Here is an 18,148-nt window from a genome sequence, read left to right as displayed (position 1 = left end):
AAAGCAATGTGTGGAATATAATACTGTAAATCAACTCTACTTCAGTTAAAAGAAAAAAGCAACGTGTGAGCTCACAGACCCAGAGAACAGACTGGTGGCTGCCAGAGGTGGGGCAGGGTGCGAAATGGGTGAAGGGGTCCACAGGCACACGCTTCCACTTACAAGATAAGTAAGTCCTGGGGATGTAACACAGCTGGTGACTGAAGTTAGTAACACTGCCCTGCTGATGAGAAGGTTGCTTGTAATCTTACAAGTTCTCATCGCAAGGAACAAGCGTGTAACTGTGTGGGGATGGACCTTAACTAGACTTCCTGTAATCATTTTGCAATAGATACATAGTGCGAATCCTTAGGTTGCACACCTGAAAGTAATATAATACGTCAATTACACCGTCATAAAAGCACAATGTATGAATGGGGGGAGGAGTCTTTTGAAATTAACATGGAAAAGTACAACCCTGCCAGCCCGGCAGTCGGAGTCAGGGGTCCCATTTCCCCACCTCTCCCTGCCTTGCTGCTTCTCCCCCCAGTCCCTCTCCTGTCGACGTCACCTCCAGGCTCACCGCACTGAGCCCTCTCTCCTCTCTCCCAGCTCCTGCCAGCCTATCTAGACGCCCCTCAGACTCCTCCGTGCGTCCCGAAGCCCAGTGCTCCACCAGTTTTCGCTTCCCAGTTCACGCGAAACTGTGCTCTCTCCTGACATTACTGGGCACCTCCAGTAAACACTCAAACAGCGGCCTCCAGGCTGAGCTGCTGCTGGCTCTCGGCCACCTCACCACCTCACATTAACGGGCCCATCGCAAAAATCAGCTTTGCCCCCACTGCCATGCCTCACCCCCACTTCCCCAGACAGGACGTGACCCTCTACAGTCACGCAGGTACAACACGACAGGCGCGCCCCGCCTCGTGCAGCCCCTGGCAGCCTCCTGGCTCTCTCCCGTGACACCTGAAACCCACCTGCTGTCCCCAGCGTCCCTCTCTTCCTGACCCCATCACTCGCTCCTCCCGTGACTTAATCTCCAAGAACAGCGATCCCAAAACCCAAGATACTTGTTGCTACATTCAGCGCTCCCTTTTTTCTTTTAATTTTTATTGGCATATAGTTGCTTTACAATGTTGTATTAGTTTCTGCTGTACAGCAAAGTGAATCTGTTATATGTATACATATATATATATATATCTCCACCCTTTTTTGGATTTCCTTCCCATTTAGGTCACCACAAAGCACTGAGTAGAGTTCCCTGTGCTATACAGTAGGTTCTCATTAGTTCAGTGCTCCCTTCTTTACTACACAAATACTTGAATGATTAAGCATTTTAAACCTGAAGGAGTTCCAAAGACTAGAGCACATCCCCTCATAAGTGGGCGTAACCAGGCAACGCCCTCTGAGGAGCCCCCAGCGTCCCACGCCTGCCCGGCCCTGTCGGAGCGACTTACAGTCATGGTGGTTGATGAGCCCACGTGTGGCTGGGACATAAAGTGCTGTAATGGCTCCATGACTGGCTTTGGCACAGGAAGCTAACCCAATCTAGGGAGTAATTCTAAAGGAATCAAAACGGGGTGCAGGAGGCGGCAGCCCGGGTCTGTCTGAGACTAACCCGTAGCACTAGCCACCCCAGGACGGTAACTGGCCCGGTAGGACAATCCCCACGACCTAGACGGCGGGAGGCAGACAGTGCGGTGAATACTGGGGGGCCGGGAGGTCTCCCGCGCTCTCTTCCTCCTGAATTCTGTAATGGCAAGGCCAGACCCCTTCTGCTTCCCACCCAACCGGCTGGCCTCGCCACCTGCAAACACGCGCACCTGACAAGAGAAGCAGGTGCTGAGCGCCCCCTAGGGGCTGCCTCCCGCCTCCAAGGTCCCGTGACGCCGAGGGACCCCTCCCCTCTCCAAGACCCAGTCCTCCGCCCAGCCTCTCCACGCACACCGTGCCCACGCCCTCTGACAAGCCCGGACCCTGCAGAGGGTTTTCGGCCTAGGATCACAGGCACTGAACATCGTTTGTCTCGCTGCGTGTGAGCCTGGGCGCCAGCAAGAGCATTCTGTCCTTGAGGCTAGTAGAAACGCTCACGGAAAGAAGGCTCATGGCAAACCCTGCAGCGAGCTGTGTGAGGGAGCAGGGCGACAGCGGCCCGGGGCACATCTGAGAACCGTGTCACGGTCTGGCCCCCGCAGCACGGGCCAAGCTCGAGTGTGCAGCCCGGGTGAGAAGGAAGACGGCGGGCCATGCCCGGGCCGGAACACTCTGGCAGTGCCAGTGAACTCCAGACCCCGGGAGGATGGACCACGGGGAACAGAGCGTTCATGCGGTCAGGAGCCCAGAAATGCACAGGGCGGCGTAGAGAAAGGGCTCTGCCCTCCGCCAACATGCTTGAGTTCAAAGCCAGCTCGCTCACTGCTCACCGAGGGGCCTCGGGCAGAGAGCAGCAGAGGGGCGAGGGCCCCCTGCCCAGCTGCGCTAGTAACACTAACAGCAGCTTCAGCCCTGAGCCCTCATAACCCCAGTAAGAGAATCCGTAACTGTTCTAAGCCACTAAACTCACCGACAGCTACATGCGCCTTCGCCACCTTCAGCACTCAGGCTGGGATTTCCACGTGAATCCCCCCAAAAGAGGAAACAGCATCAGAATGAGGGAACAGAAGGAACAGGGACACTCAAAACAGAAGTCCCCTGCAGCACGGAGCCCAGAAATGGGAAGAACCCAGGCTGCCCCGTCCCCTCTGGGCCTCCTGACCCTCTGCCTCTCTCTGTGAGGGGGGGAATGTCTGGGTGAACCCAGAAGCTGCCCCTCTCACCCCTGGAGAACCGGGAAAGAGGAAGTCAGTGTGCAAGGAACCGGGTCCCACCCCCAGCCCCAGGCCAGGCCCACCACCAGCTCAGCTGCAGCCTGTAAAGTCTGGAAAGGACCCCTCAGCATTCCCGCTGCTGCTGGCCCGAACCTGTGTGTCAAGAGCCTGAAACAAGGGAGGTGCTCAATAAGCAGGCGCAGGTACGAGGTGTCACTAGAAGGCCAGCACCATCTCCATCCGCGGCTCCACCTCCCGCCTGGGGCGCAGAGCCAACACCTGCCCACGGATGTGGTTCACAGCCACTCTCCCCGGAATCCTCCAGAGGGAGACCCAGGCGGTCGGTCGTGTCTGCACTCCCAGGGCCAAGCACGGAGGCATCCCCCACGTGCAGCCCAGCCCTTCCAAGGCCGGGATCCCCGCTGCACCCAGAGGGTCCGCAGGGGCCGGTCCTCACACTGCACGTGTTCCACTGAGGAGCGGCTAAGCCCAGGAGTGGCAAGATGGTGGAGCTTCCAGAGAAGGCCAGGTGGGGGCGGGTGTCACGCCCTGGCCCCCGGGTCACCGTGCCGTGCTGCTGCCCTTGTCCTAGCTGTACGTGGGCCAGGCAGGGCCACTCCAGTGGGAACAGAAAAACGGAGGCGAGGGCTCCCGGCGCCTGTTCTGTTCATTTCCACCCCCAACCTCTGATCTCGCCTTCACAGTACTTAGGGGAGTGAAACACCTCCTCCAGCTCTCATTTAACAAAGTTTTAAAAAAACAGAACAAATCCAAAATCATCAGGGATTTTTTTAAGTCATTTTTGTCCTCATCTAAAATTAACCCAAAAGAGTGCAGATTTGCAACAGTAGATAAACATTTAAGAGGGAAAAAAAATTATTTCATTTTAAATTTATTTTTTCAAAATGTTTCCAGACAAAATAAAAGGTGTTTCATAACATGAAACATGACCACTGGAAAACAAACAAGTGAAACAAACTATGTATTTAGCCAAACCCCACCCTCCGGTGCTTCCACAGTGCTCAGCACAGCAAGACCATCTCCACTCATGGGAGGCAACCAGACGGGACTCCCCCCCCCCGCCCCGCCCCACAAAACACAAAGTCACTGCCAGAGCACAGACTCCTGGGCTCCTCGTGACAGGGAAAACTAGGAATAAAGAGACACTCCAAACATCCACTCCAAAAGCACCAGCAAGAAAACAAGGCAGGTCTATAAAAACACAAGACAGGGGCTTCCCTGGTGGCACAGTGGTTGAGAGTCTGCCTGCCGATGCAGGGGACGCGGGTTCGTGCCCCGGTCCAGGAAGATCCCACATGCCGCCGAGCGGCTGGGCCCGTGAGCCATGGCCGCTGAGCCTGCGCATCCGGAGCCTGTGCTCCGCAACGGGAGAGGCCATAGCAGTGAGAGGCCCGCGTACCGCAAAAAAAAAAAAAAAACACAAGACAGGAGAGCAGGTGGGGCAGCAGCTCAGAAGTTCTCAGGAAAGAAAGGCGGGGCCTCCACTTGGCCCCTGGACCCGAGAGGACACGGAACAGAGAAGACCCCTCCGACTAAACACGCTTTGCAGAGGTCACCAGTGAGGGCCCAGCCCACCCGTGAAGACTGGCCGAGGTACCGGCCCACGTTCAAGTGCAGGACCCCTTCCCCACCTGACATCCCTCGGGCACACTTCCCTGCCCTCCACCGACCCCGCAGGGCTCTGCTTTCCTGCAGCCGCTGTAACAGACTTACTGCCTTCGAACATTCCCACCCATCATCTCAACACTCTGAAGGTCAGAGGCCCGGCATGGGTCTCCCAGGCTGAAGTCCAGGGGTCGGCCCGCTGCATCCATTCTGGAGGCGGTCCTGGGGAGAATCCATTTCCTGCTCATCCGGGTCGCTGACAGAATTCAGTTTCTAGCAGGTGCGGAACCAAGGTCCCCGTCTTCCTGCTGACCAAAAGCACAGGCTGCTCTCCGCTCCTAGAGGCCACCACGTGCCCTGGCTCGGGGCCCTTCCTCCATCTTCAAAGCCAGCAACCACGGATCAGACAGAGCCACCTGTGTCCAACCTCTGATACTTTTAAGAGCTGATGTGACCGTGCTGGGCCCACCGGATAATCCAGGACAACCTCTCCATCTCAGGGGCAGCTGACGAGCAACCTTAACTCCATCTGCAAAGTAATTCCCCTTTGCCATGGGACTGGCACGTCACAAGCTCTGAGGATGAGGACGTGGGCATCTTGAGGGGCCCCCACCCCTCAGGCCAGAACCCTGGGGGTCACCTCAACCCCCAACACCCTGCCCGTCAGTGACCCCTTTGAGGCCCACCGCAGCTCGGGCCCTGAACCTGTCCACTCCCCCCGCCCACTGCCGCTGCCCTGGTCCCCACTTCCCGTGCCCACTTCCTCTCACCCTCTCTTCGAGGCAGAGGAACAGAATGAAGTGCTTCCTCATGGCTCTCGGGACCAAGATCCAATTCTTCTCCGGGGCCTGGACGCCCTGCATGCTCTGGACCCCGCACACTCCTCCTCACTTCCTCCTCGGGGTCTCCCTGCGGAGAGCTCCGACCCCGACCCCGACCCGCACCTCTGCGTGGCAGGCTGGCCCCTGCTCCAGCCCCGGGTCCCATCCTAGGCGAGACCTCCTGGGGGGGGGGGGAAACGTGGCATTCTACGGATGCGGGGCTCCGGTGTCCTGCCCCCATCACCAGGCTGCGGCCGTGGGAGCCTACAGACTGCTTGTGTATCAGGTGTTCACCGTCTCCTTCGGCCTGAGGACCCCGAGGCCCACGCCTGTGCTCAGCATTCCCTGCGGTACCTGGCGCACTGAAGGTGCTCCAGTATTTTCTGAATGAACTGCCCCCTCCACACTCCTCTCCTGCAGCTGACGACTGACGGTGGCCTGCGGAGACGACAGCTGAGCTGAGTGTCCCACTTGTTCAGGGCCGCCTCGTGGCTGTGACAGCTGTGCGCTGAAAGCTGCCAGGGCCAGGACACTGTGAGTGGTCATCTGCTCCATGTCCACCCGAGCACCCATGGCCCTGCCATATTCAGTCACGGCCTTTCTTGCTGCCACCGCACGTACAAACGTCACCCTTCACATGCCCCGGCGGCCCGCCTACCCTGCTGTCAGCAGAGCACGCTGGCAGGCAGAGCCGCGCTAAAATAGCAAGCGTCGGGTCCACGCTGAAAGGCTGCCTGTGTTCTCACACCCCGTGTGCTATGATTTCGTCTTGGCATTTCCAGTTAAGTGTAGCAAGAATGCCAAGTGCAACTGCAGAAAGCCACAGCCCCGTGGGAGCCAAGCAAGTCAATGGCCCACGAAAGAACAGGCCCAGAGAGTCAGAGGCTGAACCTTTCCTGATTATCATCAGCTCCCCGATCCTTATCAAACCACCGCCGCCTCTCACCCGGATGTTCGCAAAGCCTCCTAACTGGCCTCCCTGCTTCCGCCCTGGCCCTCTCGGCCCCCCAGGCTACCTGCAACAGGGCAGCCAGAGGAATCCTGCTAAGCCAAAGGCAGGGCCTGCCGCTGCCATAATCCTCCAAAGGCCCCCCCTTCACTCGGAAGAAAACACTGGGAGTCCCTGTCTTTCCTGGGACCGTGAGGCCCACCACTCCCACTTTTCAGGCCTCGTGCCCCACAAGCCTCTCCCCCCCTCAGCAGTGGTCATGCCGGCCCCCCTGGGCTTCTCCTCGGACACGCCAGCATCGCCCCCGAACCAGGGCCTTTGCACGAGCTCACCCCTCTGCCTGGACGACTCTTTCCCGGCCACTCAGGGGGCCTGTTCCCTCACCTGCTGCAAATCTTGCTCAAATGTCACCTGCTCTGTTAGAGCTTACCTGGTCACCTTATCATCCATGACACTATCCCCACGGCACCTGCCCCCGAAAGATCTATCCCGCTTCCCTGCTCTGTGTTGATAGCAGTCATCACCTTCTGACAGTTAACTCTCTACTTAGCTATTCTCCCTGGTGGTCCAGTGGTTAGGACTCAGAGCTTTCACTGCCAAGGGCCCTGGTCTGATCCCTGGTCGGGGGCTAAGATCCCACAACCCGTGAGGCACAACCTAACTTAGTTATCCTCTGCCTCTCCCACTCGGCTGTTAGCTCTGTGAGAGCACAGATTTTGGTCTGTTTTGTTCACTGATGCATCTCTAGCACCTGGAACCATTACTGGCACATAATCTGGGTTAAATAAATATTTGCTGAATAAATAAATGATCAGACTCTCAAGACTGGTCCAAGAGGCTTCTCTCCTTCTCATCTAAGAGAACAGGGTTAGGCCAAGCAAACATCCTCCTGTAGGTCACAACCACTTAGGTCTAATGCAACTCCCTAGGTTACACATGCAGAAACTGATGGCCCCGGGGGCAATATGAGGAAGGTGAAGGTCACAGAGAGATTAACAGAAAACGATGGCTAAAACCTGGACCACCCAATGCCCAGTCAGACGTCTTTCCACCATATCACACATCCTGCCTCATCCAGAGAAGAAGCTTCTAAGAAAGCATCAACCTAATATATAATCTAAGGACCAGGGTGTGCACAGAATAGGGGGATCTACCAGCAAGACCACCTCGTGCGGTGTGAGCCCTTGGCCAAATCACTCAGTCTCTCCTGGTTAATCTGGAAAACAGTTTGGATCAACCACCACTTACTGATTTGGCAGTAACAATGCGAAGATGAGTAAGGCACGCTCCCTAAACACGCAGAGCTCACCGTCTGGTGAAGAAAACAAGCGCTTTCCAACACTGAGTGTGACGCACAATGGGGTACTTTAGTCCAGACTGCATGAAAACAGGCCAGCCCTGACCAGGAGGTACACTGGAGGCGAGTTCTTGAACATCTTTAAAAAGTAAGCCCAGGGCTTCCCTGGTGGCGCAGTGGTTGAGAGTCCGCCTGCCAATGCAGGGGACGCGGGTTCGTGCCCCGGTCTGGGAGGATCCCACATGCTGCGGAGCGGCTGGGCCCGTGAGCCATGGCCGCTGGGCCTGCGCGTCCGGAGCCTGCGCTCCACAACGGGAGAGGCCACAGCAGTGAGAGGCCCGCGTACCGCAAAAAAATAAAAATAAAAATAAAATAAGCCCAGCAAGGACTTCCCTGGAAGTCCAGTGATTAAGACTCCGCGCTCACAATGCAGGGGCACGGGTTCCATCCCTGGTCGGGGAACTAAGATCCCACATGGCACACAGCGAGGCCAAAAAGGTAATAAATAAATAAGAAAAATAAAAAGCCAGGCAAAGGAGAGGGAAGGGAGGAAAAGAACATTCTGGCCACAGCTATGAAAGCATGAAACTGACAGAGGCATCACACAGCAGGTACAGCGAGGATCCTACAAGTCCATCAGCACCCGTGAGGGCAAAGCTCAAAGCAGGGAGGGGCGGGAGATGGGGCTAAAGAATTGAGCGGGCTCAGGTCATAAAGGGCCTTAGACATCATGCAAAAACACTTAAGCTTCTCGGCATGGCATTTCGGGGAAAACAACCAAGGGGCTTTAAACCAGCCTACCTCATCCAGTGTCAGAGTGTGCTTGGAGGACAGAGTGTGCTTTGTAAATTCTAAAACACCAGAGACACGAACATTTGCAGAGCGCCAGGAATAGCGCCTGGCAAACAGTAAGTGCTCGGTGAATAGCGGCCGCTACTGTCATAGGAATTATTACTAAGGAATTACTAATTATACAGGACTGCGCTATACAAAAGAGCCTTTGCCAGTTCCATACTTTGTGATGGGTGTATTCTTCCTCCTTTGAGTTTCTCTGGGTTGAGGCCCACACTCAAAAAAAGTTAATCACAGGAACCACTCAAAAGAGCTGGCACGACCGCTGGAAGCCAGCTGGGAACTGCAGCACCGAGCCTGTGCAGGTAAAGACCAGGTATGCGGCCGGTGGTCACCACAGGGAGGTCATCTACTGACAGGGAAACGGGCACACCTTTGCAACTCCTCCTGTCGCCTGAAATAGCAGCACTGCCAGAGATGAGGCCACAGGAGGCGAGGGGCACGCAGTGGCTGTGCAGGCCTTTCCGGGCGAGCCGACCTCTCCTCCTCGCCCTGCCCTCTGCAGTGACAGCCTCCAGGAGGCCTCCAAGACTCCACTCCAAGTCTGGGACTATCACACGGGAACAACTCTCAAAAAGGCCTAAGGCACAGCACGGTATCGGAGTCCAAGGAAAAAGCAAGGCTGTCTTTGGGAATGCAGGATTTCACAGAAGAAAGTTGAGGACAGTATTATTTTCCTGTGGCTGTCACAACAAATTACCACAAACTTAGCAGCTTAAGACAACAGAAATTTATCCTGTCACAGAGCTGGAGGCTACAAGTCCAAAGTCAAGGTGTGGGCAGGGCCATGCTCTCTCTGAAGGCTCTAGGAGAGGATCCTTCCCTGCCTCTCCTAGCTCTACTGGCTGCCAGGAATCCTCAGCCTGCCTTGGTTTGTAAAGGCATCACTCCAGTCTGTCTCCATCTTCACATGCCATCTTCCCTGTGTCTGTCTCTCTGTGTGCAAATTTCCCTCTTCTTATAAGGACACCAGTCACTGGACTAGGGCTCACTCTAATCCAGTGTGACCTCATTTCTCATTTTAACTTGATTCCATCTGCAAATACCCTATTTCCAAATATGGTCACATTCACAGGGTCCGAGGACCTGAATTGGGGGGGGGGCACTACTGAACCCAATACAAGGACAAATACCCAAGAGACACAGTCATCAATCCAAAGGTTTATTCACCATTATAACTACACACAGGAGCTCGAGTATTCTCACACCTCAGCTGGTTGTTAAGAATCAGAATCTATTTAGACGGAGGAGGAACCAAAATCTCAATACCTAAAAACAACACACAAAAGTTCTACTGCCACGTGGCTCCTTTCCTTGGAGTCTGTGTTCTACAGCATGTGTTCCTGTCACTGCTAGGACCTCCTATTCTCTGCTATTCCAGAATTTTCACATCATCCTGGACCCTGACATTGGTTTTGATGAAACCTCTTATTGTTCTTCAGTCAAGCACAGTCCTAAGGACTTCCCTGGTGGCACAGTGGCTGGCTAAGAATCCTCCTGCCAATGCTGGGGACACAGGTTCAAGCCCTGGTCCAAGAAGAGCCCACGTGTCGAGGAGCAACTAAACCCGTGAGCCACAACTACTGAGCCTGCGCTCTAGAGCCCGTGAGCCACAACTACTAACCCTGTGCACCACAACTACTGAGCCTGCACTCTAGAGCCCACGAGCCACAACTACTGAGCCCGCGTGCCACAACTCCTGAAGCCCACACGCCTAGAGCCCGTGCTCCACAACAAGACAAGCCACCGCAATGAGAAGCGACACACCACAACGAAGAGTAGCCCCCGCCCGCCGCAACTAGAGAAAGGCTGTGCGCAGCAACGAAGACCCAACACAGCCGAAAATAAAATATAAATAAATAAATTTATTTATTTAAAGGAAAAAAAACCCCACAGTCCTACAAAGTAAAATAGGGTGCCTGGCCAACTTCAGTGACCCCCTCCAAAGTCGCTTTTCTGAGCAGTCAGGAACTCATACTGCTAACTCCCAGACCATTCTGAAAATTAAACCTTTCTGACTCGACACAGTGCATTCCAAAGTTTACAATTCTATCACTCAAACAATAGTGTTTACTATGCAACACTTACGAATAAACTGTGCTTATGAATGATTCTACTTGGAGTTAAGACCACAATGCTTAATTTTCAGTATCTCAGACTTTAGTTTCCAAACTGATCAGTGTGTAGAAATCTTGTAGTTTGTTTGTCTCTAATCTATTTTCACCAGCAGCTGACTTTATCCTAGGTGTTTTCCCCGTCATGTCTCCCATGTTTCCTAGGGCCCTGGCTGGGCTGGGTGACACATCAATCAGAGGAGGACTTTGGAGTTGTACAGCTTCCAGGTTGCACCCAGGTCGCTGCAGGCACTTAACTAAAAAAAAAAAAAAAAAAATTTCTTCCTGCTGCTGACTCAAGACAGGAGTTGGCTTTGAAGCCAGAAAGTGGGAACATGGAAATCCACAGGGAGCCTCAAGTATTCTTCCTCGCCCAGGGCAAAAGCAGCAACCCAGGAGAGAACGAGAACGCCAATCAAATGGGTCAAAACCACCACGCCCCCAGCAGAAACCGAGCTCGCCAGCGGACGCAGACTGCCCCGGCCACTTTCCTCACTCCACCAACTCCTCGCGGCTGGAGAAGAGTGGGTTCCTTGCAGCTTCCCCAGGGGTCCGAGGAGTTTCGCAGAAGAGAGCCTGCCGGTCTCGGGACAAGCCTGCCGGCAGCTCCTCCTCTTTTCTGGCCTCGCTCCTACGTGCAGCCACTGTCACCTCCCAGACCCCACGATCCGACCCCCAGGACACCCCGAGCAGTCTCCTCAGAGCCCAGGTCACCCCTCCCCAGACCCCGACTCCACCGCAGCCCAGCGGGCCGAAGCGCCCACCTGACCTCTGACCTCTGACCCCGACCCGGGTCCCCGTCACACTCACCTGCCCGGGACCTTGCTGTTGCTGCGCTTCCAGAACTGCTTCCTGGCCCCGTCGCTGGCCATGGCCCCTCCTCATCCCTCAGACCCGCAGCCCCGACACCCCGAGGGCGGCCAACCCGCCCCGGCGGCCCTTTCCTGTACCCCGGGTGGCCCCCTCACTGATCCCGGGATTCCAGAGAGTAGAGCCGAGAGGCTCTTCCGCCTCCCTCCGGAAGTTGTAGCTCCGCGCACCCGGAAGTCCCGCCTCCGACCCAGGCGCGCGTGATGGACGCGGCGGATCCTGACGTCACTAAAAGGCGTCTAAGGGGCGGTGCCGCGGAGGAAGTGCAGCTGCCGGGTCGTCCTTCTAACTGCCCGCTTTTAACTGGCCTGGTGTCCGGCCCAGGGTTCTCCTACTGCGCGAAGCGGCAGGACAATGGTCTCAACCCGAGGGCGAGGCGACGCGGAGACCGAAAGCACCCCGCTGCGGGTGGTGGTCGAGGAGGTGTCTGTCGCCCGCACTTGCTAGGGATCGGTAAATACCAAGTGGCTGACTTATCGCTGCAGTCAGTGAAGCCAGGTGAGAACCATGAGGAAGTGGTCGGGGCTTGTGAGGGGCACGGGTGGTGGGGTCCGGGGAGGAGGCAGGTGGGTCGGGGAAGGAGGGGGTTGGCAGGCTTCGGCTGAAGCGTGAAGATTCCCGCACCGGAGCCTTGGCCGCGGGCGGCTATCGGCGCTTGAAACGTGCAGGTGAAATACACCCAGGACTTCAGTACCAAAGAAGGAATGATGACGCTGATTTTTATGTTGAGTACACGTTGAAGTAAAATATTTTGTGTATTGGATTCAATAAATGTATTGCTAAAATTATTTTCACATTCCTTTTTTTCAAAGTAGCTACCAGAAAGTTAGAAATTACGTATGTGGCTGCATTATATTTCTGTCGGCGGTAGACCTAACCCGAGAGGTCAGGGACCGGCATTTCAGAAGGGAGCGCAGTGCGGCTTTGGGGAGCCGCTTGACAGACGCGTGCCAGTTCTTGATGATATTTTCTGATTAAAGTTCTCCGTGCCTCCTCACTTATGATAAGTAACACTGATGTAGTACTTGCTGTACGCAGGGTATTGTGCTAGGTACTTTACGTGTATTATCTCAGTCGTATGCCAACCAGCGCCTCAGTAAAGGCCACCCCCAGCCCTCAGAGCAGAGTGCGTGGCTCTCTCAGATCCCTTGCAACACTGAGTTTTCTATCCTGTCTTGTAGTAGCAGAGGCTTTCCACAGCCCTTGTCCCTGCCCTGGAACATTTACTGCCTGTCTTTCTTCCCATGGAGCCCGTAGGGTACTGCAAGATACTGCTGAGCGGGTGAGACCTGTGTCTTCTGCTTCTACAGCTAACACAGTAAGCGTTTGTTAAACGGATGACAACCATGGGAGCTCTCCAGGGATCCCCTTCTGTCACAGCCACAGAATCTCCCTGAGGTGATTGCAGTGGGTCCTTGGGGATCCCCTGTTGACAGAACCTCAGTAGACACTCAGGGCTACGATGCTGCACAGCCTGAGGAACTGTCCCGGCATCCTGTCCTTTCATGACCTCAGTGAATCTCCAGAGATGTCCTGATAAAGCCTCAGTGGATCCTTAGGGACCCCTTCCTGGACATAGCCTCAGGAAGCCTCCTGGGATCCTTGGCTAGTGGGGCTCAGGAAGGCCCCAGGGATCTCTTCCCAGTATACAACCCCGGGGCCTCCCCAGAGGTCTTCCTCAGTGATCAGCTCCTGACAGCCTCAGGGATGCCCTGCCGACAGGGGATTTTCCCCAGCTCAATTTAGCTTCTTGCAAGAATCAGTGAGTGGGGTCGCAGCAGAACTAAGATAGTAGCGTTTAGAAAGGGAAGATTGACAGCAGTCAGCGAGCGACCGATTGGGTGTAATTATAACATCTTAGGTTTGGTTGCTCCCCATAGCTTACCTAATGCTTCCCTGTCTCCTATCTCTTAGGGGAGGGAGTTAGTTACAGGGAGACTAAGATTGACTCGAAGGCTTCAAGACTATCTGAGCAAAGGATTACTATTACCACCGACAGAAACCTCAAAGCAAGCAGTGAGCCTGTTTGCAGCCAGGTTTATGGTTGGTTTAGGACATGTTGGGTTTGAGGTCAGATGTCAGGCCTCAGGCAAGCACTAGGTTAGAGGACATATTGGTCTCCAGGTGAGGAGACGGGGTTACACAGGGGAGGACAGGCCAGGGTGAAGTCCCAAGACCGGTGGGGCGGGCATAGGTCAGCATCAAGAACGACGTAATCAAAAAACATAGTCAAGTAGGAATCTCCAGAAATGGGTTCAGGCGGGGGCGTGTGGTAGAGATGGATGTGAGGGAGTATCTGGAAGAAGGCCAGTCGTGTAAGCCGGTGTCCTGCAGAGGTAGAGCTGAGGAACGGGACCCACGCAGGAGTCAAACAGGACGTGTGCATGAGCACAGAGAGTGAATGAGTGAGCCTTTATTCACCTGAGTGGCAAACGTAAGAGGCTTCCTTTCACTGAGATTCAGGCTACTGTAAAAACCAAGGACATACCATTTCACGCTTAACAAACAATTTAAAAATCTCTCAGTGCCAAAATTGATGAGGGTGTGGACTTATGAGCAGTACATAAATCAGAGTGCACCGATTCACTGCCGGTGGGAGCATAAGTTCATTCAGTCACTTTGGACAGCCATCTAGCAATTTCTTGTAGTTAAAGGTGCGCATACCCTACAAGCCAGGTGTGTACCCTAGAGCCACTCGCGTGTGTGCAAAGACAGGAACGTTCATTGCAATGTTGCTCCTGGGGAAAACTGATCAATTACACGTAGCTTTCTGGAGAATGCTATACCATAGTAAAAAATGAATGGTACTTACATGTCAACATGAATGGATTTCACAAGCAATGATGAGTGCAAAAAGTTGAATGTGAATGCATGTAATATGATACCACTTCGTTTTTTTAGAGTAAAAAAATACTAAAAGCTAAATTCAGGAGTGTGGTTGCCTCTGGGTGTTGGTGGGGACTTTGATCAGTGAGGAATTTACAGGGAGTTCAGTTGTTTTATGCTTTATTTCTTAAGGCAGATGGACTGTGTTCAGGTGTTTGTTTTATTCTTTATGACTTTTTGCATGTATAAATTGTTTCATAATACATGAAAATGTAATTAGGGAACTCTCACCCTGTTACGCACTGAGCTACCTCAAGCGCTTTTTGGAAAAGGCAAGCATAATGCTGCAGCAACGAAGGAACAGCGCTGAGGCTTGGAGGAGTCAGGTCCACTGATAGGTTTGTAGCTACTGTTTCAGGTTGAGTAGCTATGACGGGACAAAATGCAACCGGGAACGTCGTTGCCGAAGCCAGGGGACAAGGGAAAACTGGGTGCTGCCTAACAGGTGGGGGTTAAGGATGGCAAGATCTGTGGTGCAGGCTGGGTTCCCCGGGAAGCAGATTGTAAGACACATATTTCCATGCAGATGGCTTACTGGGGAGAAGTTAAACTGGGAGGGGCCGACCCCGAAGGATGGCCCCCAGAGATGTCTTGAGATGAGCCGGTGGAGCCTTTGCATAGCTGCATGGACGAGTCACTGAATGTGGGCTGCCCCCTGAGAAGGTGCGTAACCTCGGGAGAGGAAGTGCCTTCTGCCGAGGTCAGGTCCCAAGGAGGCACTTATCTCCAAGCCATCAGCAGCCAACACTGCCAGCAACTGAGGGGAATGAGAGCCTTCGTCTTCCAGGAGGAGTCTGGGCCGTGTGACGCCAGCGCGTCTGCGGCAGCCCGCCCTCTGCCCCACGCAGATCTGCTGGCTTCACGTAAGTTCATCGTCTAGGAAGACGTCTCCAGGATTCTGGTTGGTCCCTTTTCTGGATAAACTTCCAAGAGGAAGGTTGACGACGTGATCCTGGAGCCACAACAGTCACCGTCCCTCCACCATCACCTGTTGTAGACGCCCTCCCGCTGCCAACACTAACCCTGCCCCTACCTGGTAGCACCTCTGCTGCTCTAGGTCACTTACCTGTTGGAGTGATCCAGACTCTCATCCTAGAGGCCTCGGAGCCGCTGGCCACTGACGGTGCCCCCCTCAGGCGTGGCTGCTCTACTTGCCCACATGCCATTAATGCTGGTCAGAGAAACACCCCAGTGGCTCATGTAGGTGCCACACGTGACCTTGCTGCCCTCACCACACAGGAGCACCCCTGCCTCCCCATGGTGAGGAGACACCTCTCCTTGCTTGCTAGTTTCCTGGCACAAGGAGCCCCCAGTGAGTGAACTTAAAGTTCAGTGCGACTCCCGCTGTGTCCTTTTCTGAAAGCATTCCCACTCTGGGATTCGGGGCCTCTAGAAGAGGCCAGGATTGTGAGAGCAGGAAACACAAACTCCCCTGAGAGTGACAACAGGGCCCCCGCCCCCACCCCTGCCTCCTGCACCCACGCCCTCTCTTGGAGGGGCCACGGCACCAGGCAGGGCCGACACCACATCCTGAAGGGCGGCGCCCCAGGTTTCATCGCTCTGTCAAGGCACAGCCCCTGGGGGGCGCGGAGCCGTGTGCTCACTACCACCACCTCCTCGGCTATCAAGTGGGACCCTTGGGCCAGTGCAAGGCTGTGCACGGCTTCCTGTGGGTGCATCGAACAGCCTGAGACCCACAAATGGGAAACGTGTTCCAATCATACACAAACGGAGACCAGACCAGAAAATTCCCTGAGCAGACAAAACCAGTTTAGTCACACAAGCAAAGCTCAATTTAGCTTATTTTCCAAGACAAGCGAGGCGAACGTGACCTGGGTCACTTTTTGTTTATTCTTCTGCAAATCGTAAGCGAAACTTAAATTGTTCCCCAAAATTGATATGAGGAAACCACTAACCAGCTCCTTTCATTTAACAAAATTGTAACCAATCACTGTGAAGAATAAACACTCACTGCCTCCAGACTATGTAAGCTGCTCTATAACATACTGTGAGCCTCATTCCACGTGGTCACGGGGCACCTCTGCTGGCCCGCTTGGATCACCTACCTGCCACCCCTGAACCAATCTGTGTGGCCTGGAAATGCCACAGCAGCCTGGTCAGTGAGCATGCCCCTTTGTAGCTAGCCATGGAGGCGTGGCCTGGGCGCTGGGGAGAGACCTCAACACCTCCTGCCGTACCAGCACCACCTACAGCAGGGGCCATCTGACAGAAACTGATTTGACGACCTAAATGTGCTGCTTGGTTTGTCATTACATTGTTAATTGGACAAAATATATGCCATGTCTGATAACAGTATTAATACACGGAAATCTTATAAATGAGGAAGTAGGAGACCCCAAGGGGGAAGAGCCTGATTTCGTAATTAAGTATATATTTTAAATATATACATCAAAGGACATATTCAAAGAGGAAATACAAGCGGTAAATGAACAAATGAAAATGGGACTTTTTTTTTTTTTTTTGGCTGTGTTGGGTCTTTGTTGCTGCATGCGGGCATTCTCTAGTTGCAGTGAGCGGGGGCTACTCTTTGTTGCAGTGCACAGGCTTCTCATTGCGGTGGCTTCTCTTGTTGTGGAGCACAGGCTCTAGGCTCACAGGCTTCAGTAGTTGTGGCACACAGGCTCAGTAGTTGTGGCACGCGGGCTCAGTAGCTGTGGTACACGGGCTTAGTTGCTCCGCGGCATGTGGGATCTTCCCGGACCAGGGGTCGAACCCATGTCCCCTGCATTGGCAGGTGGGTTCTTAACTACTGCGCCACCAGGGAAACCTGAAAATGGGACTTTTTAGTAGTTTTTTAAGTAAAAAAGTAAATACCACTTATCAATACACCGGCAAAGATGAAAAAGGATGATGTGGATCACAGTGCCAGGAAGTGGTGTTGGTGGGAGTGTAAACAGGTGGGTGTCCCATAGGCGAAGTACAATTTCACAAGATGAAGCAAAAGCCCTGTGAGCGCACAAATGCTTTGATGCTGCAACTGCTCTCCTAGGAATTTATCCTAAGGAAATTGTTGGACAAATGAACGAAGATACATACATGCTCCAACATTACTGAAAAAGTTGGAAACAATCTAAATTGTTTCCAGGCCCCACTGCAAATGAAACGGGTTAAATGAATTATGAGACAACCAGTGGAACACAGTACAGCCATTAAAAATGGTGGCCTCCATCTTCATTTTTTTTAACAAGGTTCACAATTTATTGTTAAGTGTTGAGAGTCAGGTTACAAGTTTTATTGGGAAAAGTTTAACGTGTAGACCCCCCAAAAAAATTCTAGAAGGTCGTTGGGTCAGTTAAGATGTTTCCGGATGAAGAAAACATAATTCAGCTGATTTAAACACTAAAGGGGATTGATTGGTTCAGTGCCTAGAAAGTCCAGGTACGAGAAAGGCTTTTGACACAGTCCAAAGCGGGCTGCAGACCCATTTCTCTGCAGTGGTCTGGATTCTGTCCCCCTTTGTGGGCAGACTTGGTCTCAGGCTGGCTTCCCTCATAGTCACAACTTGGCTGCCAGCTGCCACCAGGGCAACAGGCGTCCTTGTTCACAGCCAGGGGAGTGAGAGAGGGTTCTGTTTCCCAGGAGCTTCACTCCGATGGCGCCATCCCTGAACCAATCACAGTGGCCAGGAGAATGCCTGCACTGCCCAGCTGAGACTTAGCTGCCCGCTATTCCTTAAGCAATCACTTGGTAAAGGAGGGTAGCCTTACTCTGCACCTGCTGGGATTTGTGTTCAAATTTTTTTTTACCGATAGGGAAAATAAAGTAGGAAGACCCCTGCTATAAACTGCTCTATTTCTACGTAATGTTTTATAGCCAAAAATAAGTAACTGTCACCTGTATCCTGCTAACCTGCAAAAAAACACCTCCTCCACCCTCCTGCCTGCCCTGCTGTCCTGCTCTGCTCCAGCCAATGGGAGTGTTCCCGT

At 53.7% G+C, this 18,148-nt stretch overlaps 1 protein-coding gene across 1 annotated transcript in view; it reads right to left on the bottom strand.

Moving 5' to 3' along the window:
• The window catches only part of TBC1D22A (TBC1 domain family member 22A), a 316,922-nt gene extending 305,474 nt beyond the window's left edge, over positions 1-11,448 (bottom strand). Inside the window, exon 1 of the mRNA XM_029205055.1 lies at positions 11,256-11,448. Within this exon, the coding sequence (XP_029060888.1) occupies positions 11,256-11,317 (62 nt within the window). The 5' untranslated portion in view covers positions 11,318-11,448. The remainder of the gene's footprint in view (positions 1-11,255) is intronic.
• Positions 11,449-18,148: the final 6,700 nt, after the last annotated feature.

The sequence above is a fragment of the Monodon monoceros genome, unplaced genomic scaffold (assembly GCF_005190385.1).
Source record: "Monodon monoceros isolate NGI ecotype Baffin Bay Population unplaced genomic scaffold, NGI_Narwhal_1 Super_Scaffold_6, whole genome shotgun sequence".
NCBI lineage: Eukaryota > Metazoa > Chordata > Mammalia > Artiodactyla > Monodontidae > Monodon > Monodon monoceros.
The sequence above is the reverse complement of the archived record's forward strand: the minus strand, read 5'-3'. Positions and strand labels throughout refer to the sequence as shown.